Source organism: Pongo pygmaeus, chromosome 18 (genome assembly GCF_028885625.2).
Source record: "Pongo pygmaeus isolate AG05252 chromosome 18, NHGRI_mPonPyg2-v2.0_pri, whole genome shotgun sequence".
NCBI lineage: Eukaryota > Metazoa > Chordata > Mammalia > Primates > Hominidae > Pongo > Pongo pygmaeus.
In genome coordinates, this window is record NC_072391.2 from 14,058,177 (window position 1) to 14,083,206 (window position 25,030).

General features: G+C 47.4%; 1 protein-coding gene across 1 annotated transcript; it reads left to right on the top strand.

The window, feature by feature from the left end:
* Positions 1 to 23,312, top strand: PLA2G10 (phospholipase A2 group X). The gene is made up of 4 exons (XM_054454175.2): positions 1 to 173; positions 4,344 to 4,494; positions 7,105 to 7,211; positions 23,111 to 23,312. The coding sequence occupies exons 1-4, from the start codon at positions 80 to 82 to the stop codon at positions 23,251 to 23,253; spliced, it is 495 nt and encodes a 164-aa protein (XP_054310150.1). The 5' UTR covers positions 1 to 79; the 3' UTR covers positions 23,254 to 23,312.
* The last annotated feature ends 1,718 nt before the right edge of the window (positions 23,313 to 25,030 follow it).

A 25,030-nucleotide genomic window follows, 5' to 3' on the forward strand; every position in this document is an offset into this window, starting at 1 on the left:
GTGGCAGCCGGGGTGTGTGTCCGCTGGGCTTGGTGCCTCCGGTGGCCCAGCAGCACCGTCCCACCTCTGCCACCCTCCGATGGGGCCGCTACCTGTGTGCCTGCCAATCATGCTGCTCCTGCCGCTGCCGTCGCTGCTGCTGCTGCTTGGACCTGGCCCCGGGACCGGTGAGGGTGAGTGAGGAAGGGGCTTTCCCGGAACTCAGGGGTTCCGGGATTCCTCTAGCCTTTCCTAGGGACCCAGCAGCCCTGCCTCCCATCCTTCTCCAAGTTCCTAGTTGCCCTAGAGCCCCCAGCTCGCTCTTCTAATGCTCACCCACACTGTGCGCCCCAGCCTTCTGCAGGGCCCCCCACTCACTCCTCCCAGGGACCCAGAACTAACCCAGTCCTTCCCCAGGGGCGCAGAGTCCTCTCCTGGCTCCCTCCCCTAACCGGCTGTGACCCTCTCCGGCAGCCCGGGAGCCTCCCGGTTGTCCTGATCTGGGGTCCGCGAACTTATCCTTCATTCCACCTGTCCCTGAGATGTGAGACACCAGAGGGTGGGAGGAGCAGGGGCAGAAAGGCCCGGCTTGGGGGTGGGAGAAGAATATATTGTGCCGCTGTACAAGAAACACCTGTGACAAAAAAAAAAAAAAATAGAACATACTGTCCCTATCTCACTATCCATCCTTTGGGGTCACTGTAGAGAGGTCCCCTGGGTGACTGCCTATTTCTGGGGTGCACAGATACATGTACCCGCAGAGTACTATGCAGACACCGCCAGCACACAGATGCGGAGGCACAGCACCAGCCCCAGACTCACCTGGCCCTCAGGTGTGCAGCTCGCGGTGTGCGGCTCCCGTAGGCTAAAATACTGAGATACCACTAGGGGGACACACGCACACACAGCTCAAGGATACCCGGGACCACACTCAGGACAATTCAGATGAGCCGTGTACACACACACACACACACACACACACACAGAGCCGCACAGACACACGTATGTGCACATAGACCCAGGGGCTCACAGGATGCACAGACAACCCTGGCCCTCCCCGAGGAGGCTGCAGCAGGCAGACAGGGCAAACAGACCCTAGCGTGACCTGCCCCACCTATGTTGGCACAGAGGGAGTGTTTTGCTTGGTTATAAGCACAGTGCTCGATGCCCGCCCCATGCCTAGAACCCTCCCTCTCTAGGGCTGTTGCTAGGGCTCTGAGATACCAGAGAGTGGTCAGGGAGGGTGGCAGGGGAACCTTTGGGGACAGCTTCAGGGTATGGTGTTGGGACTGGGACATTGTCAGGGTGCTCAGAGAGGGCGTGTTCCCTGGGTCTTGATGGATTTAGAGGTCAAGGGACCATTTCTGGAAGCTCACTGTGTGCCAGGGCAGCTTATATCAGAGCTCAGTGTTTTTTTTTTTTTTTTGAGACAGAGTCTCACTGTTGCCCAGGCTGGAGTGCAATGGCATGATTTCAGCTCACTGCAACCTCCACCTCCCGGGTTCAAGAGATTCTCCTGCCTCAGCCTCCTGAGTAGCTGGGACTACAGGCATGTGCCACCACACCTGGCTAATTTTTGTATTTTTAGTAGAGACAGGGTTTCACCATGTTAGCAAGGCTGGTCTCGAACTCCTGACCTCAGGGGATCCACCTGCCTTGGCCTCCGATTGTGCTGAGATTACAGGCATAAGCCACTGCGCTTGGCCAGAGATCTGCTCTGGAAGACCCCCCAGGCCGGAGGGCACTGCCACAAGCAGACAGTATGGCGAGGGTCCATATGGCCACCTGGCAGGCAAGGTGGATTCTGGAGGGAGGTGGCCTGGAAGCAGGCTGAGGATGGGGTGAGGGCATTTGAGCAGCAGACTGTCTGCGTGAGGGGGCATAACTGGAGGAAGAGTAAATGACTCTTGTGTGAGAGGATGAGGGAGGGGTGAGAGGGGCTGACTACCCCCAGGACTTGGGGTGCATTGAGACTCCTTAGCTTTATCCAGACTTGTGGGAGCCATGGAGGTTTGAGGCAGAGGTGTGGGCTGCTGGGAGAGTGACCATCCAGAGAGGAAGACAAAGCTTTCAACTGCAAATGCCATTTTATTTTTGTGTGTTGTTTTTGTTTTTGTTTTTGTTTTTTGAGACGGAGTTTCACTCTTGTTGCCCAGGCTGGAGTGCAACGGCACGATCTCGGCTCACTGCAACCTCTGCCTCCCGGGTTCAAGCAATTCTCCTGCCTCAGCCTCCCAAGTAGCTGGGATTACAGGTGTGCACCACCATGCCTGGCTAATTTTGTATTTTTAGTAGAAACAGGTTTCTCCATGTTGGTCAGGTTGGTCTGGAACTGCTCGCTTCAGGTGATCTGCCTGCCTCAGCCTCCCAAAGTGCTGGGATTAGAGGCGTGAGCCACCGCGCCTGGCCCCAAATGCATTTTACATTTTCTTCCTCTTTGATTCATCTTTGTCCTCCAACATAAATATGCTACTTTTTCTACTGATAAAAAAACAAAATGGAATTTAAATCTGGCCTGGACTTCTCAAAAATTCAGTGTGATGAAAACTGTTCAAGATAAAACAGAAATGAGACTGGGCATAGTGGTTCATGCCTGGAATCCCAGCACCTTGGGAGGCCAAGGCAGGAGAATCACTTGAGGCCAGGAGTTTGTGAACAGCCTGGGCAACATAATGAGACCCCGTATCTACAAAAAATTGAAAAATTAGCTGGGCATGGTGGTGCATGCCCGTATGTCTGGAGGCTGAGGCAGGAGGATCGCTTGAGCCCAGGATTTGGAGGCTGCAGTGAACTATGATTGTGCCACTGCCCTCCAGTGTTGGTGACAAAGTAAGACCCTGTCTCTAAAAAAAAAGAGAGACAAGATGATCAGGATAAGCATAGTGGCTCATGCCTATAATCCTAGCACTTTGGGAGGCCAAAGCAGGCGGATCATTTGAGGTCAGGAGTTTGAGACCAGCCTGGCCAAGATGGTGAAACCCCGTTTCTACTAAAAATACAAAAATTAGCTGGGCATGGTGGTGCACGCCTGTGATCCCAGCTACTTGGGAGGCTAAGGCAGGAGAATTGCTTGAACCTGGGAGGCAGAAGTTGCTGTGAGCAAGATTACACCGCTATGCTCCAGCCTGGGCAACAAGAATGAGACTCTGTCTCAAAAAAAAAAAAAAAAAAAAAAAAAAAAAAAGATGATCAAACACAATGCGTCAACTTCCCGGAGCCATATAAACCCTAACCCTAACCCAGGAAGCAGGCAAGCCTGTGTGTGAGTTTCCACTCTATTGCTGGTACCACTTGGCTCTGGCAACCCCGAAGGCCACCTTCCCCTGTTGTTACTGTGTAAGGAGGAAGAAGCACTGGTTTGCAAGTCAGAAGCCTGGGTTGAAGCCTCTGCTTGAGATCCTGCTGGCTGTGGGAATGTGGGGTTACATTTCCCGGCTGGCCTCCTTTCCTACATGTCCAGTGCAGGGGTTCCAGTCACATGCATTAGGCACCATTACGTGTCCGAGCTGTGCCAAGATCTAGAATAATGGCTGGGCTCAGGCCAAGGGGGCTTCCTGTCTGGCAGTGAAAATAAGAGGAGATACCAAGGGTCCTGAGCCTGAGTCTGGAGGGGAAGTCATGAGCACAGGGCAGTGCCAGGGCCCGGGAGCTGCCACAGAGGAGCCCACCTTGGTGACAGACACCTGTAGGCTCATCCGTGATGCCCAGTGCCCAACACAGGGAACTGGACAAACGTTTCATGCATGACTCTTTTTTCCCTTGTTGGCTACCTTGAGGACCTTGATTATAATAGTTAGCCTTTTTTTTTTCTTTTTTTGAGAGTCTTGCTCTGTCATCCAGGTTGGAATGCAGTGGCAAAATCTTGGCTCACTGCAACCTTCCCCTCTCAGTTTCAAGTGACTCTTCTTCCTCAGCCTCCCTAGTAGCTGGGATTACAGGCGTGCACCACTATGCTAGGCTAATTTTTGTATTTTTACTACAGGTGGGGTTTCACCATGTTGGCCAGGCTGATCTTGAACTCCTGACCTCAGGTGATCTGCCCGCCTGGGCCTCCCAAAATGTTGGGATTACAGGTGTGAGCCACTGAGCCCAGGTGGATTATAATACCCTTTTCATGCACCAGGGGCTTTATACTCATTATCTCATTTCGTTCATATGAGTTGAAGTCAGCTTATCTGCCATTTCACAGACGAGGAAACCAAGGCCCAGAGAGGTTAGGAATTTGTCCAAGGTCACACAGCTAGGAAGTAGGATTCGAACCCAGACAGCCAGGCTGTAACACCTAGGCTCTTCTCAGGCTAATGCCCTTCCCAGGGGTCTGGGAAGCCCTGACCTGCAGCCTGTCACCTTTGTTTACCCCCCAGCCTCCAGGACATTACATGTGCACCGGCGTGGGATCCTGGAACTGGCAGGAACTGTGGGTTGTGTTGGTCCCCGAACCCCCATCGCCTATATGAAATATGGTTGCTTTTGTGGCTTGGGAGGCCATGGCCAGCCCCGTGATGCCATTGACTGGTGAGTGCATGCCTGGGAGGAGGCCGCAAAATCCCTCACACTCTGGGGTAGTCAAAGCTTATGAGGAAGTACCCAAAACTGAAGTTGGGATTTGGTCCAGGGAGATCCCAGTGTGCAGTACTACTTTGCAGGCAGGCAGAGGCCTCTTGGATAACATGGCCAATGAGGCCAGATCTTGGTACCAGCTTCCCCTTACCCTGGACTTGGGCTGATTACATTGCCTTAAAAAATTGGCCAGGAGCGGTGGCTTACTCCTCTAATCCCAGCACTTCGGGAGGCTGAGGCGGGCAGATCACTTGAGGTCAGGAGTTCAAGACCAGCCTTGCCAATATGGTGAAACCCCATCTCTACTAAAAATGCAAAAATTAGCTGTGTGTGGTGGCAGGCATCTGTAATCCCAGCTACTCGGGGGACTGAGGCAGAATTGCTTGAACCCAGGAGGTGGAGTTTGCAGTGAGTTGAGATTGCACCACTGCGTTCCAACCCAGGCGACAGTGCGAGACCCTGTCTCAAAAGAAAAAAATAATAATAATATAAAGTGACCAGGTGTGGTGACTCACACCTGTAATCCCACCACTTTGGGCCGAAGCAGGAGGATCACTGGAGACCACGAGTTTGAAACCAGCCTAGGCAACATAGTGAGACCCTGTCTCTTTATTAAACACACACACACACACACACACACACACACACACAAAGGCAGCCAGACTATGCACTAGGAACTGCCCTGGGAATCCCTTTGCATTCTCACAAGAATCCCATTTCGCAGATGAAGAAACCAAGGCACAGAAATATTAAGTAACGTGTCCAGGTGTGGGGGCTCATACCTGTAATCCCAGTACTTTGGGAGGCTGAGGCAGGCAGATCACGAGGTCAGGAGTTTGAGACCATCCTGGCCAACATGGTGAAACCCTGTCTCTACCAAAAATACAAAAATTAGCTGGGTGTGGTGGCAGGCACCTGTAGTCCCAGCTACTCAGGAAGCTGAGGCAGGAGAATCGCTTGAACCTGGGAGGCGGAGGTTGCAGTAACCTGAAATCACGCCACTGCACTCTAGCCTGGGGTCTCGCTTTTGCCCAGGTTAGAGCGCAGTGGCACAATCATAGTGGCTCACTGCAGCCTCAAATTCTTGGGCTGAAGGGAATCCTCCCACCTCAGCCTCCCAAGTAGCTAGGACTATAGGCATGTGCCATCATGGCGAGCTAATTTTTTGTGTGTTTTTATTTTCTCGAGACAGAGTCTTGCTCTGTTGCTCAGGCTGGAGTGCAATGGTGCAAACTTGGCTCACTGCAACCTCCACCTCCTGGGTTCAAGTGATTCTCCTGCCTCAGCCTCCCGAGTAGCTGGGATTACAGGCATGCACCACCATGCCTGGCGAATTTTGTATTTTTAGTAGAGACAGGATTTTGCCGTGTTGGCCAGGCGGTTCTCGAACTCCTGACCTTGTGATCCACCTGCCTCGGCCTCTCAAAGTGTTGGGATTACAGGCATGAGCCACTGAGCCTGGCCTGGTGAGCTAATTTTTAAATTTGTTATAGAGACAAGAGAGACAAGAGTCTCCTTATGTTGTCCAGGCTGGTCTCGACCCCCTGGCCTCAAGTGATCATCCCACCTCAGCCTCCCAAAGTGCTGGGATTACAGATGGGTGTCACCGCACCTGGCCTCTAAGGAGGGTTTCATTATAAACCTACCCTGAAGGGAGAGAATCTGATTTTACGAGAGGGTATAGCCTGGTGAGGCCTGGATGACCTCTGGAGGTAGGGGCTTGTGCCTGGGCTGAGACCTAAGGGACAAAGGGCAGACATGAAGTTGCCCCAGGCAGAGGGCAAAGTCAGGAAGTGGCAGGGCTTGGATCACTCCAGGAAGAGAGAGGAGTCGTGTCACAGGAGCTCGAGACCCAGACAGTGAGGCAGGCAGGCAGGGACCAAGTTTGGGCACAGCCAGGGAGGCAGGACAGGGCATGGTGGGGCCAATGGAATCATTACCCAAGACGGGGATTTTCAGGGAAACAGCTTAGATAAGGCCAGGCGTACAGTAGCTCCCACCTGTAATCCCAGCATTTGGGGAGGCTGAGGTAGGAGGACTGCTTGGGCCTGGGAGTTCGAGACCAGCCTAGGCAACATAGTGAGACCCCATATCTACAAAAACTTTTAAAAAGGAGTCTGTGTTCCTGTAGTAGCATACTTTGGAGGTTGAGGTGGCAGTATCATTTGAGCCCGGGAGTTCAAGGCTAAAGTGAGATGACTGAGCCATTGCACTCCAGCCTGAGCGGCAGAGAGATATGCTGTCTCAAAGGAAATAGAAATTAAAAATCCAGCTGGGCAGGCTGGCGTGTGCCTGTAGTCTCAGCTACTTGGGACACTGAGGTGGGAGGATCGCTTGAGCCCAGGAGTTCAAGGCTGCCGTGAGCTATGAATGTGCCACTGCACTCCAGCCTGGGTGACAGAGAAAGACCCTGTCCCTTAAAAAAAAAAAAAAAAAAGAAAAAAAGCTTAGATAAGAGGATGCTGTGCCTCCCCGGGGGTCTTCAGTCACCCATGGTCCTGGCAAGAGAGGAGGTCTAGGAGAGAGCTTCACCCACCTGCTGTCCTGCCCATGTGACATCCGCAGGTGCTGCCATGGCCACGACTGTTGTTACACTCGAGCTGAAGAGGCCGGCTGCAGCCCCAAGACAGAGCGCTACTCCTGGCAGTGCGTCAATCAGAGCGTCCTGTGCGGTGAGTCCCCAGCACCACCATGCCACACACCCCGAGTATCCCCTGGGCATCCTGGCATAGCCAGATGACTTCCGTGCCCCTGTTGCAATAACCACTGCTTCCAACTCTCTATAGACCACCCCTTGGGTATATCTAATGTAAGTGACATTTATTTTATTTATTTTTTGAGTCAGAGTCTCGCTCTGTCACCCAGGTTAGAGTGTGGTGGTGTGATCTTGGCTCACTACAACCTCTGCCTCCTGGGTTCAAGCGATTCTCATGCCTCAGCCTCCCAAGTGGCTGGGACTACAGGCATGCACCACCACGCCCAGATAATTTTTGTATTTTTTTCAGTAGAGGTGGGGTTTCACCAAGTTGGCCAGGCTGGTCTCAAACTCCCCACCTCAAGTGGTCTGCCTGCCTCGGCCTCCCAAAGTGCTGGGATTACAGGCGTGAGGCATAGTGTCCGGCCCTAATGTGAGTGATCTCTAACACTGAGCACTTGAAAAAGAAAACCCTGAAGAAACCTAATTCTTTGATGTCCGGACGACAAGGAAGAAGACAGAAATGGCATCAGATAATAAACAATGTAAATGTTTATCAGAAAGGGGCTGGGGGTGGGGACCAGAAGGAGGATCGCTTGAGGCCAGGAGTGCATCTCTACAAAAAAGTTAAAGGATTTTTTAACATTGGCCAGGCGTGGTGGCACGCATCTGTGATCCCAGCTACTTGGGAGGCTGAGGTGGGAGGATCGCTTGAAGCCCAGGAGGTTGAGGCTGCAGTGAGCTGTGATCGAGCCACAGCACTCCAGCCTGTGTAACAGGGCAAAACCAGTCTCAAAAAAAAAAAAATTTACCTAACCAACCACTTCTAAAGATATATAAAAAAAAAACCCTGCAATTAAAAACCTCAGGTCCCTCAGGGCAATCTTACCAGATTTTGAAACAAAGCAATAACATAAGGACTGTAGTGTTTTATGTTTATATTATTTATTTATTGTTTGTTTGTTTTTGGAGTGTGGGTTTTTTTGTTTGTTTGTTTTTTGATATTTTTGTTTGTTTTTTTTGAGACAGAGTTTTACTCCTATTGCCCAGGCTGGAGTGCAATGGCGTGTTCTTGGCTTACTGCAACCTCCGCCTCAGGTTCAAGTGATTCTCCTGCCTCAGCCTCCTGAGTAGCTGAGATTACAGGTGCACGCCACTACACCTGGCTAATATTTTTGTATTTTTAGTAAAGATGAGGTTTCGTCATGTTGGCCAGGCTGGTCTTGTACTCCTGACTTCAAGCAATCCACCCGCCTCAGCCTCTCAAAGTGCTGGAATTACAGTCATGAGCCACTGCATCTGGCCGTGGTATTTATTTTTAAGATTCCATTTTGGGCCGCGTGCTGTGGCTCACACCTACAGTTCCAGCACTTTGGGAGGCCAAGGCAGGTGGATCACTTGAGGCCAGGAGTTTGAGAGCAGCCTCAATGGTGAAACCCCGTCTCTACTAAAAATACAAAATTACCCTGGTATGTTGGTGCATGCTTGTAATCCCAGCTACTCGAGAGTCTGATGCAGGAGAATCACTTGAATCCAGGAGGGACAGGTTGCAGTGAGCCGAGATCGCACCACTGTACTCCAGCCTGGGCAACAGAGTGAGACTCGATATCTCAAACAAAAACAAAAAGAAATAGATTCCATTCTGATGTATGGCATTTTCCATTTATAGTTTCCCTTCAAATAAATAAGAAAGCTAAAACAATGAAAACAACTAGGAAGTGAGTAATGGTACAGGGAGAATGTAGATAAGGCTTGAGTTTCGGCAGCGAGACTCAAAGTTATCTGAAGAGCTAGTCATGATCCAGACCACTAGTTCCATCCCTTTTTTTCTATTTTCTGTTACTTGAAAATAGACATAACAGGCTCGGTGCTGTGGCTCACTCCTGTAATCTCAAGACGGACAGATGGCTTGAGCCTAGGAATTCAAGACCAGCCTGGGCAACATGGTGAAACCCTATCTCTACAAATAATACGAAAACTAGCATGGTGTGGTGGTTTGCACCTGCAGTCTCAGCTACTTGGAAGGCTGAGGTAGGAGGATCACCTGAGCCCAGGGAAGCTGAGGCTGTAGTGAGCCAAGATTGCACCACTGCACTTCAGCCTGGGCAACAGAGTGAGATCCCGTCTCAAAAAAAAAAAAAAAAAAAAGAGTAAAGAAAAAAAGAGGCTGGGCATGGTGGCTCACACCAGTAATCTCAACACTTTGGGAGGCTGAGGTGGGCGGATCACGAGGTCAGGAATTCCAGACCAGCCTGGCCAACATGGTGAAACCATGTCTCTACTAAAATACAGGTGGGTGCTTTTGATCCCAGCTACTCAGAAGGCTGAGGCAGGAGAATTGCTTGAATCCAGGAGGTGGAGGTTGCAGTGAGCCGAGACTGCACCAATGCACTCCAGCCTGGGCGACAGAGTGGGACTCTGTCTCAAAAACAACAACAACAACAAAAAAGAAAATAGACATAACATAAAATTAACTATGTTAAAGTGTATAATTCAGTGATACTTAGTATATTCACAATGTCATCCAACCACCACCTAAACATTTTCATCACTCCGCCTCGAAAAATCCCTTTCCCCTTAAGCAATCTGTTCCCATTCCTCCCTACCACCAACACCTGGTAAACTTACCAGGTTACCAGTTTTCTATCTCTGGATTTACCCTGTCTAGATATTTCATATAAATAGAATCATACACTATGTTTCTAGCTTCTTCACTTAGTATAATATTTTTGAGGTTTGCTCATTTTCTTTCTTTCTTTTTTTTTGACACGAAATCTCGCTCTGTCACCCAGGCTGGAGTGAAGTGGTGCCATCTCAGCTCACTGCAACCTCCGCCTCCCGGGTTCAAGCGATTCTCCTGCCTCAGCCTCCTGAGTAGCTGGGATTACAGATGTGCACCACCATGCCTGGGTAATTTTGGTATTTTTAGCAGAGATGGAGTTTTACCATGTTGGCCAGGCTGGTCTTGAACTCCTGACCTCAAGTGATCCGCCTGCCTCAGCCTCCCAAAGTGCTGCGATTACAGGCGTGAGCCACCACACCCATCCTGTTCATGTTGTATTAATAGCATGTGTCAGTACGTCATTCCTTTTATGGCTGAATAACATCCGCTGCATGTATAGATCACATTTCATTTATCCATTCATTCAACGATGGGCATTTGGGTTGTTTCCACCTTTTGGCTTATGTGAATAGTGCTGCTATGAACATTCATAAACAAATACTTATTTGAGTACCTGGTTTCAGTATTTTGGAGTATATACCTAGGAGTGGAATTGCTGGGTCATACGGTAATCCTGATTTACTTCTCTTGTTGAGACAGGGTCTCACTCTGTCACCCAGGCTGGAGTACAGTGGCATGATCATGGCTCACTGCAGCCTCAAACTCCTGGGCTCAAACTATCCTCTTGGCTCAGCCTCCTGAGTAGCTGGGACTATAGGTGTGTGGCACGATGCTGGGGTAATTTTTTTGAGACAGTCTCACTTTGTCACCCAGGCTGGAGTGCAGTGGCACGATCACGGCTCACTACAACCTCTGCCTCCCAGGTTTTAGCGATTCTCCTGCCTCAGCCTCCTGAGTAGCTGGGATTACAGGTGCCTGCTACCACGCCCAGCTAATTTTTGTATTTTTAGTAGAGGCTGGGTTTCAACCGGTTGGTCAGGCTGGTCTCAAATTCCTGACCTCAAGCAATCCACCCGCCATGGCCTCCCAAAGTGCTGGGATTACAGGCATGAGCCACTGTGCCTGGCCAAGTGCCCAGCTAATTTTTAGCCTTTTTTTTTTTTTTTTTTTTTTTGTCGAGATGGAGTCTCACTCTTTTTGTCCAGTCTGGAGTGCAATGGTGTGATCTCGGCTCACTTCAGCCTCCGCCTCCTGAATTCAAGCGATTCTCCTGTCTCAGGCATGTGCCACCACGCCCGGCTAATTTTTATATATTTTGTAGTAGAGACAGGGTTTCACCATGTTGGCCAGGCTGGTCTCGAACTGCTGACCTCATGATCCATCTGCCTTGGCCTCCCAAAGTGCTGGGATTACAGGTGTGAGCCACCACGCCTGGCCATTTTTCAACTTTTTGTAGAGGTAAGGTCTCCCTATGTTGCCCAGGCTGGTCTCAAAATCTTGGCTTCAAGCAATCCTTCTGCCTCTCTGCCTCTGAAAGTGCTGGGATTACAGGCATGAATCACCATGCCCAGTTAAGAGTTCTTTATATATTGTGGATACTGACTCTTACCAGATATGTGATTTGCAAATATTTTCTCCCATTATGTAAGTTGTCTTTTCTCTTCCTTGATAGTGTCTTTGCACAAAAGTGTTTAAGTTTGATGAAGTTCAATTAATCTGTTGTCTTTTGTTGCTCATGTTTTTGGTGTCCTTAGAATCCACTGCCAAATCCAAAGTTATAAATATTTACCCTTAAGTTTTCTTCTAATAGGTTTATCATATTTAACTCTAATATTTAGGTCATTGATCCATTTTGAGTTAATTTTTGTCTACGGAGTGAGGTCGGAGGTTGAACTTTATTGTTTTGCATGTTGTTATCCAGTTATCTCAGCCCTCTTGGTTGAAGAGACTCTTCCCCATTGAATCATCCTGCTACCTTTGCTGAAAATCACAGCCAGGAGTGGTGGCTCACACCTGTAATCCTAGCATTTTGGGAGGCTGAGGCAGATGGATTGCCTGAACTCAGGAGTTCGAAACTAGCCGGGGCAGCACGGTGAAACCCCATCTCTACAAAATACAAAAAAAAATTAGCCAGGTGTGGCAGCGTGCACCTGTAGTCCCAGCTACTCGGGAGGCTGAGGCAGGAGAATTGCTTGAACCTGGGAGGTGGAGATTGCAGTAAGCAGAGATTGCACCACTGCACTCCAGCCTGGGCAACAGAGCAAGACTCCATCTCAAAAAAAAAAAGAAAGAAAGAAAAAGAAAATCACTTGGCTCTAGATGGAGGAGGGTTTCATCACTTTGAGCTAATAACTTGACTTCTCTTAACCTCAGCTTCCTTACCTGTGAGATAGGTGTTGTGAAGATGAGAAAAGGTTTGTAAGATGAGAAACAGATTTTGTTTTTGTTTTGAGATGGAGTCTTGCTCTGTCGCCCAGGCTGAAATGCAGTGGCGCGATCTCTGCCCACTGCAAACTCTGCCTCCTGGGTTCAAGTGATTATCTTGCCTCAGCCTCCCGAGTAGCTGGGATTACAGGCCCGTGCCACCACACCCAGCTGATTTTGATATTTTTAGTAGAGATGGGGTTTCACCATGTTAGCCTGGCTGGTCTCAAACTCCTAACCTCAGGTGATCTGCCCACCTCGGCCTCCCAAAGTGCTGGGATTACAGGCATGAGCCACCGCGTCCAGCTGAGAAACAGATTGGATGGGAATTTTTCTTCTATCTCCTCCTCCCATCCTTATCTGAACTTCTCTCTGACCCCTGCTAACTCCTAGAGAGAATCAAAGATCTGTTCCAACTCTTGATTAAAACTCCAGGTTCTGCTGACTTGGTCTGCTCTGGTGGCAAAGAGGCTATTGTAAGCGTTATTAGAAGTATGTTTTTATTTTTATTTATTTTTTGAGACAGAGTCTTACTCTGTAGACCAGGCAGGAGTACAGTGGAATGATCTCAACTCACTGCAACCTCTGCCTCCCGGGTTCAAGTGATTCTCATGCCTCAGTCTCCTGAGTAGCTGGGACTAGAGGTGGGGCCACCATGCCCGGCTAATTTTTTTGTATTTTTAGTAGAGACAGGGTTTCACCATGTTAGCCAGGCTGGTCTTGAACTCCTGATCCATCCTCCTCAGCCTCCCAAAGTTTTGGGATTACAGGCACGAGCCACCGCGCCTGGCCTACTTGAAGTATGTTTTTTTAGATCTTCAGCTATATCTTCTTACTACGGATTAGAACTTGGCATAAGATCAAAGCTGAATTAATATGATGATATAATCAATTTTTAGGCCTGAACATGCCCCAGGTATCATCTCATCCAACCCTCTCATTTAGAGTTGGGGAAACTGGCTGGGCATGGTAGCTCATACCTATAATCCCAGCACTTTGAGAGGCCAAGGCAGGAGGATAGCTTGAGCTCAGGAGTTCGAGACCACCCTGGCAGCATAGAGAGACCCCATCTCTACAAAAGACATAAATAAAGGGGAAACTGAGGCTCAGAGAGAGTAAGTGACTTATTCCCAAAACTGCCCCCTTCTGGTGTGGGTGATGAGGAGGTGAAATGAGGCTTCAGTGGGAAGTCTGTTGAAAATCTTTCCTTTCTCCCTTCAACTTGCATATTCTGCTTGCTCCTACCCAGGTGGAAATGATATTTATAAAACGTTGGTGTGTCTGTTGGTAGAGTCTGTGCCTGTTTACAGAACTGTCTTCTCTGAACCAAATGAAAGGAACTAAAATATCTATTATGCATTTTGGACTAAAAATATTATCTTATTCTGTTTGGAGATATTCTGAACATAGTTGTTTATTTAATTACAGGTTTGGCCCATTTTCCATTTATGGGCCTGACTTAAATATATTTAAAAAAATTTAAACCTATAATAATATTTACTAGCAGGCCTTAATTTTAAACTTAACCCTCGGGAGCTATTTTTCCTTTCAAATTTTTATTCTTCTTCAAAACGTGATGCCATCGGGTCCCTGAGGTCATGGAGCAGTGAGGCCAGGTCTTGCTGTTGGAGGAACCTTTGTTGCTCAAGGAGAAAAGTAAGAGGACAAGCAGAGGCGTTGGGTCAGGAGACCCTGGGCTGGAATCCTGGTCCACCCCTTCCCAGTTCTGTGACCTTGGATGAGTTACCGAATTCCTGTAAGCCTCACTTTCCTCATCTCTAAAATGGGAATAACAGACCAGAGTTGCTGGGGTTGTGTGAGCACTGGAGATTGTGTATGGCTTTGCTTTTCTTTTCCCTCCCCTCCCCTCCTCTCTCCCTCTCCACCTCCCTCTCCCCCCTCCCCCTTTTCTTTTCTTTTCTTTTCTCTTTTCTTTTCTTTTCTTTGAGATACAGTCTCACTCTGTTGCCCAGGCTGGAGTGCAATGGTGCTATCTCAGCTCACTGCAACCTCCACCTCCCTGGTTCAAGCCATTCTCCTGCCTCAGCCTCCCAAGTAGCTGGGACTACAGGCACACCACCACACCCAGCTAAATTTTTTTGTATTTTTAGTAGAGACGGGGTTTCATCATGTTGGCCAGGCTGGTCTTGAACTCCTGACCTCAAGTGATCTGCCCACCTCAGCCTCCCAAAGTGCTGGGATTACAGGCATGAGGATGAATGGCTTTTCTAAGGCTTTTCTACGGACTGCCAACCAATATTACTGTGAGTCTACTCTGCCGGGCTCCATGCTAGGTTTTGGGCAAGGCAGAGCCACAAGGTATTGTTTAAAAGGAGGAGACAGGAAGTAGTGTGTGCACCAAGTGCTTTATAACTATTGTGTTGAGAGATAAAGCAGGTGAATTACTATACCTGCTACAACATGGATGAACTTTGAAAATATGATAGGCTGGGTACGATGGCTCCCACCTGTAATCCCAACACTTTGGGAGGCCAAGGCAGGATTATCACTTGAGCCCAGAAATTTGAGACCAGCCTGGGCAACATAGCGAGACCCTGGCATAGTAGCGTATGCCTGTAGTTCCAGCTACTTGGGAGGCTGAGGTGGGAGGATCACTTGAGCTCAGGAGGTCCAGGCTGCAGTGAGCCGTGATCACGCCACTGCATTCCAGGCTGGGTGACAGAGTGAGACCCTGCCTCAACAAAAAAGGCCAGGCAGTGTCTCACGCCTGTAATCCCAGCACTTTGAGAGGCTTAGGCTGGTGAATCACTTGAGGTCAGGAGTTTGAGATCAGCCTCGCCAACATGGTGAAACCCCGTCTCTACTAGAAATATGAAATTAGCCAGTTGTGGTGGCAGGTGCCTGTAATCCCAGCTATTCGGGAGGTTGAGGCAGGAGAATTGCTTGAACCTGGAAGACAGAGAAGTTGCAATGAGTGGAGATCATGCCACTGCCCTCCAGCCTGGGCGACTGAGAGAGACTCTTTCAAAAAAAAAAAAAAAAATGAAAAGCAAAAAGAAAGAAAGAAGAAATACAGCATTGAGTGAACAGAGCCAGACATACGAGGTCACATATATAGGCTTTCTGTTGCTCTGTTAGGAATACAAAAAAGAGGTCACGTATATTGTATGACTTCGTTTATATGAATTGTCCAGAATAGGCAAATCCACAGACATAGAAAGTAGACTAGTGGTTGCTGGGATTGCAGAAGAGTGGGAATGGGGAGCGAATGCTTTAAAAGAGTTGGGTTTCTTCTGCAGTGACCATCTCAATCTGTCACCCAGGCTGGGTGCAGTGGCATGATCACAACTCACTGCAGCCTCAAAATCCTGGAATTAAGGGATTCTTCTGCCTCAGCCTCTCATGTAGCTGGGATTACAGGCATGTGCCACCGTGCTGAGCTAATTTTTGTATTATTATTATTATTATTATTATTATTATTATTATTATTATTTGAGGTTGAGTCTTGCTCTTGTTGCCCAGGCTGGAGTGCAATGGCATGATCTCGGCTCACTGCAACCTCTGCCTCCTGAGTTCAAGTGATTCTCCTGCCTCAGCCTCCCTAGTAGCTGGTATTACAGGCATGTGCCACCACACCTGGCTAATTTTTGTATTTTTAGTAGGGATGGGGTTTCTCCATGTTGGCCAGGCTGTTCTTGAACTCCTGACCTTGTGAACCACCCACCTCGGCCTCCCAAAGTGCTGAGATTACAGGCATGAGCCACCACGCCTGGCCTGTAGTTTTTGTAGAGATGGTGTCTTGCTATGCTGCCTAGGTTTGTCTTGAACTCCTGACCTCAAGCAATCCTCCTGACTCAGCCTCCGAAAGTGTTGAGATTACAGCCCTAAGCCACCGTGCTCAGCCTGGGGTGATAACAGTGTTTTAGTACTAGATAGGTGCCCAGCATTGTGAAGGTACTAAATGCTACTGACTATACACTTTAATATGGTAAATTTTAGGTTGTGAGAATTTTGCCCCAATAACAAAAAGCAGGAGTGCATGGTGAGGATTTCTCTGTTACTGAGAGTGGTTGGGGTGAGAGAAAGTCTCCCAGAGACACCAATGAAGCAGAGACCTGAGGAATAGAGGAGACAGCCATGTGGAGGTGATGGAACAGCTAGTACAAGGGCCCTGGGGTACGCACAAGTGCCTGGGTGGTCTGAGGATCACAAGGAGGGTGGTGAGGCTGGAGCAGAGTCCCCCAGTGACAGAAGTAGGGGATGATGTTGGAGAGTGATAGGGGCTAGATTCCTAGGGCATTGGAGACTGTTCTCTGAGAGAGATGGGGAGCCAAGGAGGGTTTTGAGCAGGGGAGGGACATGACCTGATTTGCAGTTTTGTTTTTTTTTTGAGACAGTCTTGCTCTGTCACCCAGGCTGGAGTGCAGTGGTGTGATCTCGGCTCACTTCAACCTCTGCCTTTTGGGCTCAAGCGATCCTCCCACCTCAGCCTCCTGACTAGCTTGAATCACAGGTGTGTGCCACCATGCCCTGCTAATTTATGTACTTTTAGTAGAGATGGAGTTTGACCATGTTGGCCAGGCTGGTCTCAAAACTTCTGACCTCAGGTGATCCACCTGCCTCAGCCTCCCAAAATGTTGGGATTACAGGCGTGAGCCACCGCACTCGGCCTTGATTTGTATTTTAACCAAACCACTCTGGCTGCCACATGGTACAAACCCAGGAGGGGGAAATGGTGGAAACTGGATGTGGCTATCAGGCTGTTGCAGTGGTCTTGGAGAGAGGTGGCTTGGGCAGGGGGTGGCAGTGGAGATGGTGGAAGGGGCTGGCTTCTGGTCAAATCTGGCAGATGGAACTGCAGGACTTGCCAGTGGATGGCTGAGGGTGTGAGGGGAAGAGGAGCTGGCTGGGGTATTTGTCCCCGTCGCCCTGTAGCTGACCACTCTCCTGTCCTTGGACAGCCGGCCTTCAGCCAGCCCTGTATGCCACCCTGGGGCTATAGCCAGGAAGCTACAGTGGCTCCTTCCTCAAGAGTCCCCTCCCCACTACATCATATTTCTCTGAGGGTTTCTGTTGTGTAGCAGCCCATGGAAAGCTTACAGGCAGGAAGGCTTGTTCCTGCACTGGCTGGTTCTATGACTAATTTTTACACATATTATTTTTATCCATTCATCTGTCTCGCCATCTATTCATCCGTTATCCATTCACCTGTCATCCATCTATCCATCCATCCATCATCCATTCATTCATTCATCCATCTATCCATCCATCCATCCATCCATCCATCCATCCATCCATCCATCCATCACCCATCCATCCAATTTCCATCCATCCATCATCCATCCATCCATCTTGCATCCATCCACCCACCATCCATCTATCCAGCCATCCATTGTCCATCATCCATCATCCATCCATCCATCCATCCACCCATGGGGAGTGCCTGCTTGAGGGGAACGGGGTTTCTTCCAGGGTGATAAAAATGTTCTAGAACTCCGGGCGCAATGGCTCATGCCTGCAATTTAGGAGGCTAAGGTGGGCAGATCACGAGGTCAAGAGATTGAGAGCATCCTGGCTAACATGGTAAAACCTGGTCTCTACTAAAAACACAAAAATTAACTAGGCATGGTGGTGTGCGCCTGTAGTCCCAGCTACTCGGGAGGCTGAGGCAGGAGAATTGCTTGAACCCGGGAGGCGGAGGTTGCAGTGAGCTGAGATCGTGCCACTGCACTCCAGCCTGGCAACAGAGTGAAACTCCGTCTCAAAAAAAAAAAAAAAAAAAAAAAAAAAGAAAAGTTTTAGAACTAGATAGATGCCCAGCATTGTGAATGTACTAAATGTCACTGACTTGTACACTTTGAAATGATACATTTTGTGTTGTGAGAATTTTGCCCTGGTAACAAGAAGCAGGAGTGCATGGTGAGGGATCCATTTATCCCACCATTCATTCAACCATTCATTTACATACTTTTTCTGATTCAAACCCAATACATGTTTGTTATGAAAAATTAAAACATTCCAGAAATATTCTTTTGAAAATTTTTACTTATTTATTTCACTAGCCTTAGGGGTACAAGTGGTTTTTGGTTACATGGATGAATTGTATAGTGGTGAAATCTGAGTTTTCAGTGCACCCATCACCCAAGTAGTCTACATTGTACTCAATACATAGCTTTTTATCCCTCCCCACCTCGGAGTCTCCAATGTGTCCATTATACCACTCTGTATCCCTTTGTGTACCCCCCATAGCTTAGCTCTCACTTATAAGTGATAACGTACAGTATTTGGTTTTCCATTCTTAAGTTTCATCAGTTAGAATAAGTGAAGTAACTTCTTTGCAATCCCTATCAAAATACCAACATCAGTTCATCAAGTTGCTTCATCCAGCTTCATCCAAGTTGCTGCAGAAGACATTTTGTTCTTTTTTATGGCTAAGTAGTATTCCATGGTGTATATGTAACCACATTTTCTTTTCTTTTCCTTTTTTTTTGAGGAGTCTCGCTCTGTCACCCAGGTTGGAGTGCAGTGGCGTGATCTTGGCCCCCTGCAATCTCCACCTCCTGGGTTCAAGTGATTCTCCTGTCCCAGCCTCCCAAGTAGCTGGGATTACAGGCACTGCCACCATGCCTGGCTAATTTTTGTATTTTTAGTAGAGATGGGGTTTCACCATATTGGTGAGGCTGGTCTTGAACTCCTGACCTCGTGATCCACCCACCTCGGCCTCCCAAAGTGCTGGCATTATAGGCATGAGCCACTGCACCCAGCCACCACATTTTATCTGCTCATTGGTTGATGGGCACTTAGGTTAGTTCTATATCTTTATATAGATATCTTTATATCTATATAAAGATATAGGTTGGTTCTGTATCTTTGCAATTGTGACTGTGCTGTGATAAACAAATGCGTGCACGTCTTTTTGATATAATGATTTATTTTCCTTTGGGTAGATACCTAGTAGTGGGATGGCTAGGAAGAATAGTAGATTTACTTTTCGTTCTTTGAGAAATCTCCATACTGTTTTCCATGGAGGTTGTGCTAACTGATCTTAGCACCAGCAGTCTAAAAGCATTCTTTTTTCATCACATTCAGGTCAATGTCTCTTTTGACTTTTCAATAATGGCCATTCTGGCTGGGGTAAGGTAGTATCTCATTGTGGTTTTAATTTGCAGCTCCCCGATGATGAGTGATGTTAAACATTTTTTCATTTGCTGGTCATTTATATATCTTTTGAGAAATGTCTATTCATGTCATGTGCCCACTTTTTTTTTTCTTTTTTTTTTGAGTCTTGCTCTGTCAGCTAGGCTGGAGTGCAGTGGCACAATCTCGACTCACTGCAGCCTCTGCCTCCCGGGTTCAAATGATTCTCCTGCCTCAGCCTCCCAAGTAGCTGGGATTACAGGCATGAGCCACCACACTCGGCTAATTTTTGTATTTTTAGTAGAGACGGGGTTTCACCATGTTGGCCAGGCTGGTCTCGAACTCCTGACCTCATGATCTGCCCACCTTGGCCTCCCAAAGTGCTGGGATTACAGGTGTGAGCCACCGTGCCTGGCCATGTGCCCACTTTTTGATGAGGTTTTTTCTTTTCTTCTTGCTGATTTGAGTTTTTTGTAGATTCAGGATATTAGTCCTTTGTCAGATATGTAGTTTGCAAATATTTTCTCCCATTCTGTGGGTTTTCTGTTGACTCTGATGATTAGTTCTTTTGCTGTGCAGAAGCTTTTTAGTTCAATTAAGTCCCATTTATTTATTTTTGTTTTTGTTTCATTTGCTTTTGGGGTCTTAGTCATAAATTCCTTGCCTAGGTCAATGTCCAGGGGAGTTTATCCCAGGTTTTCTTCTAGAATTCTTATGGTTTCAGGTCTTAGATTTAAGTCTTTAATCCATCTTGAGTTGATGTATATGGTGAGTTTTGTAGATGGTGAGAGATAGGGATCCAGTTTCATTCTTCTACATGTAGCTATCCAGTTTTCCCAGTACTATTTATTGAATAGGGTGTCATTTCCCCAATTTATGTTTTTGAGTGTTTTTTTTTTTTTTTGAGATGGAGTTTCACTCTTGTTGCCCAGGCTGGAGTGCAATGGTGCAATCTCGGCTCACTGCAACCTCCTCCTTCCGGGTTCAAGCGATTCTCCTGCCTCAGCCTACCGAGTAGCTGGGATTACAGGCATGTACCACCACGCCTGGCTGATTTTGTATTTTTAGTAGAGACAAGGTTTCTCCATGTTGGTCAGGCTGGCCTCAAACACTGAACCTCAGGTGATCCGCTCGCCTTGGCCTCCCAAAGTCCTGGGATTACAGGCATGAGCCACTATGCCTGGCCTTGAGTGCTTTGTTGAAGATCAGTTAGTTGTACGTGTTTAGCTTTATTTCTGGGTTTTCTATTCTGTTCTGTTGGTCTATGTATCTACTTTTATATTAGTACCATGCTGTTTTGGTTACTATAGCCTTGTAGTATAATTTGAAGCTTGGTAGTGACGCCTACAGATTTTTTCTTTTTTCTTTTTTTTTTTTAGACGGAGTCTCTCTGTCACCCAGGCTGGAGTACAGGGGGCATGATCTCAGCTCACTGCTACCTCTGCCCCCCAGGTTTAAGCGATTCTCCTGCCTTAGCCTCCTGATCAGCTGGGATTATAGGCGCACACCATCATGCCTGGCTAATTTTTGTATTTTTAGTAGAAATGGGGTTTTACCATGTTGGCCAGGCTGGTCTCGAACTCCTGACCTCAAGTGATTCACCCACCTCAGCCTCTCAATGTGCTGGGATTAGAGGTGTGAGCCACTGTACCTGGCCCGATTTGTTCTTTTTGCTTAACATTACTTTACTTTGGCTATTAGGCTCTTTTTTCTTTGTTTTTTTGTTTTGTTTTGTTTTGTTTTTGTTTTTGTTTTTTTTTTTTTTTTTTTTGAGACAGTCTCATTCTGTCGCCCAGGCTGGAGTGCAGTGGCACAATCTCAGCTCACCACAACCTCTGCCTCCCGGGTTTAAGCGATTCTCCTGCTTCAGCCTCCTAAGTAGCTCGGATTACAGGTGTCTGCCACCACGCCCGGCTAATTTTTGTGTTTTTAGTAGAGACGAGGTTTCACCATGTTAGCCAGGCTGGTCTCGAACTCCTGACCTCAGGTGCTCCACCCACCTTGGCCTCGCAAAGTGCTAGGATTACAGGCATGAGCCACTGTGCCCAGCCTATTTGGCTCTTTTTTAGTTCCATGTAAATTTTAGGATTGTTTCTTCTAATTCTGTGAAAAATGATTTTGGTATTTTGATAGGAATTGCATTGAATCTGTAGATTGCTTTGGGTAGTATAGGCATTTTCATTACATTGATTCTTCCAATCCATGAGCATCGGATGTATTTCCATTTGTTTGTGTCATCTATGATTTCTTTCAGCAGTGTTTTTTAGTTCTCTTTGTAGAGATCTTTCACCTTCCTGCTTAAGTATATTACTAGGTTTGGGGTAGCTATTTTCCTTTTTTTTTTTTTTCCAGCTATTATAAAAGGGACTGAGTTCTTGATTTCATTCTCAGCTTAGTCCTTATTGATGTATAGCAGTGCTACTGGTTTGTAACCTGAGACTTTATTGAATTCATTTGTCAAATCTAGGAGTCTTTTGGAGGAGTCTTTAGGATTTTCTAGGTATACGATCGTATCATGGGCAGAGGTAGTTTGATTTCCTCTTTTCCCATTTGGATGCCCTTTCTTTCTTTCTCTTTCCTGACTGCTCTGGCTAGGACTTCCAGTACTATGCTGAATAGAAGTGGTGAGAGTGGGCATCCTTGTCTTGTTCCAGCTCTTAGGGGGAATGAATGCTTTCAACTCATCCCCATTCAGTATGATGTTGGCTATGGGTTTGTCATCTATCACTTTTATTATTTTGAGGTATGTTCCTTCTATGCCTAGTATATTGAGGAGAAGTATGTTTTTAAAAAAATATATTATTATGGGCTGAGAGTGGTGGCTCGTGCCTGTAATCCCAGCACTTTGGGAGGCTGAGGCGGGTGGATCGCTTGAGCTCAGGAGTTCAAGACCAGCCTGGCAATATGGCAAAACCCCATCTCTACTAAAAATACAAATATTAGCTGGGCATGGTGGTGGGCCTGTAGTCCCAGCCACATGGGAGGCTGAGGTGGGAGAATGGCTTGAGTCCAGGAGGCGGAGGCTGCAGTGAGTCACAACCTTGCCACTACACTCCAGCCTGGGTGACAGAGACAGACCTTATCTCAAAAAATAATTACTATTATTATTTTTAAATAAGGGAATCCCCAAATGAAGTTGTGTAATATCAGGCCAGGCATGGTGGCTCACGCCTGTAATCCCAGCACTTTGGGAGGTCGAGGTAGGTGGATCACCTGAGGTCAGGAGTTCGAGACCATCCTGGCAAACACGACGAAACCCCGTCTCCACTAAAAATACAAAAAAAATTAGCTGGGTGTGGTGGCCTGTGCCTTTAGTCCCAGCTACTTGGGAGGCTGAGGCAGGAGAATCGCTTGAACCCGGGAGGCGGAGGCTTCAGTGAGCTGAGATCATGCCACTGCACTCCACCCTGGGCGACAGAGCAAGCCCCCATCTCGGGAAAAAAAAAAAAAAAAAGAAAAGAAAAGAAAAGAAAAAAGAAATCGGGTAATATCGATGCAGAAGAGCAGTATGGCAGACTTTGGACTCTCCATTTGAAACTTTCAATTTCCTTTTCTGTAAAATGGGGCTGACATCACCTGCTTCCTGGGGAGCCGTGCAGATGGAGATCACGTGGTGAGCTGTCAAGTGTCTCAGAAATGTTATTTATGACCCGTCCTGCCTCTTGCTTTACTGGTTTCCCGTGAGCCTCTCCAGGTCCCTGCTCTAATCTCAGTTTTCCCACTTTTTCCAGGACCGGCAGAGAACAAATGCCAAGAACTCTTGTGCAAGTGTGACCAGGAGATTGCTAACTGCTTAGCCCAAACTGAGTACAACTTAAAGTACCTCTTCTACCCCCAGTTCCTATGTGAGCCGGACTCGCCCAAGTGTGACTGACTACCTTGACTTGAAACGCTCTTTTGCACAAGGAAATAAAGCGTCCTCTCAGTAATGAACAACAGCATTCAGTTATTTGCAGAAGGGAACCGAAGCCAAGTGATAAAGCCACAGCCTTGTGTTTGCTTTCTCTCCCAATCCCAGAACTCAGGACTGGAGCCCATGTGGTTTGCAGTTAAAGGCCAAAAGTCCTGCACCTATTTTTATAAAACTACGACTGTGTTTATCACTGTGTTGGGTTTGGTTCAATTTTTGAGGTTCCATCTTTATGAAAAGATAACCTGTCTTCTAACCTGCTTGGATGGCTGGTAGTCAAATGTGAACGAACACCTACAGTGTGCCTGGCCATGTTCCATGTTCTAGGCTGCAGCAATCAACAAGACGGCCATACAACACCCACCCGGTGAAGTTCAAGTCCAGTAGCTCTGAGCTTAAGAAAGAGTATTCCCTTATCCCACTGCACCTTAAAATGTATTTGCTGTCCTGCAGCATTGGCTCATTTCTGTAAGCCCAGCACAATGATTACAAAAGTGGTACATACTTGTTGCTTTTTTAAAAAATGAAAGTGCAGAGAAATATAGAGCAGAAAGAAAAATCACTCTAATTCCCACAATTCAGAATAATCTGTTAGGATCTATAGTTTTAAAAATGTAGTTCAAGGCCGGGTGCTGTGGCTCATGCCTGTAATCCTAGCACTTTGGGAGGCCGAGGCGGGTGAATCACAAGGTCAGGAGTTTGAGACCAGCCTGACCAACATGGTGAAACCCCGTCTCTACTAAAAATACAAAAATTAGCCAGGCATGGTGGCACGCACCTGTAATCCCAGCTACTCAGGAGGCTGAGGCAGGAGAATCACTTGGACCCAGGAGGTGGAGGTTGCAGTGAGAAGAGATCGTGCCATTGCACTCCAGCCTGGGTGACAGAACGAGACTCCATCTCAAAAAAAAAAAAAAAAAAAAGGGTAGTTCAGATTATACTGTATGATGTTTATAAACTTTTCTCCATGTCATAAAAAATCTTTGGAAACTTCATTTAAAATGTCTGTGTTAGGGTTGGATGAGGTGGCTTATGCCTATAAGCTCAATACTTTGGGAGGCTAAGGAGGGAGGACTACATGAGGCCATGAGTTCAAGACCAGCCTGGGCAACATAGCAAGACTCTATCTGTATAAAACAAAAAAAATTAGTAAGGCGTGGTGGCATGCACCTGTAGTCCCACCTACTCGGGAGGCCGAAGAGGGAAGATAACTTGTGCCTAGGAGTTCAAGGTTGCAGTGAGCTATGATTACATCACTGTACTCCAGTCTGGGCAACAGAACAGGACCTTGACTGAAATAAATAAATAAATAATAAATAAATAAATAAATAAATAAATAAGTGTATTAGATACCATTTTATAGATTGACAGTTTTTGTATATTGGAGCTATTTTCTGTTTCCATTAGTTGCTTGATGAGGATGCTTGTAAACAAATCTTCACCACTCCCATCCCCATAACCTATTCCTTAGCCCAGATTTGCAGAAATCGCATTTTTGGATCAAAGGATCTGAATATTTTTTGAGACAGGGTCTCACTCTATCAACTAGGCTGGAGTGCAGTGGTGCAATCTCAGCTCATTGCAGCCTCGACCTCCTGGGCTCAGGCAAATCTCACTTCAGCCTCCCAGGTAGCTAGGACTACAGGTGCGTGCACTCACATCTGGCTAGTTTATTTTTAGTAGAGATGAGGTTTCAACATGTTGTCTAGGTTGGTCTCGAACTCCTAGGCTCAAGTGATCT

Coding starts and splice junctions, on each gene's coding strand:
- PLA2G10 (XM_054454175.2), top strand. CDS start 80: ATGGGGCCGCTACCTGTGTGCCTGCCAATCATGCTGCTCCTGCCGCTG. Junction 4,495..7,104: donor CCCCGTGATGCCATTGACTG/GTGAGTGCATGC, acceptor TGACATCCGCAG/GTGCTGCCATGGCCACGACT. Junction 7,212..23,110: donor CAATCAGAGCGTCCTGTGCG/GTGAGTCCCCAG, acceptor CACTTTTTCCAG/GACCGGCAGAGAACAAATGC.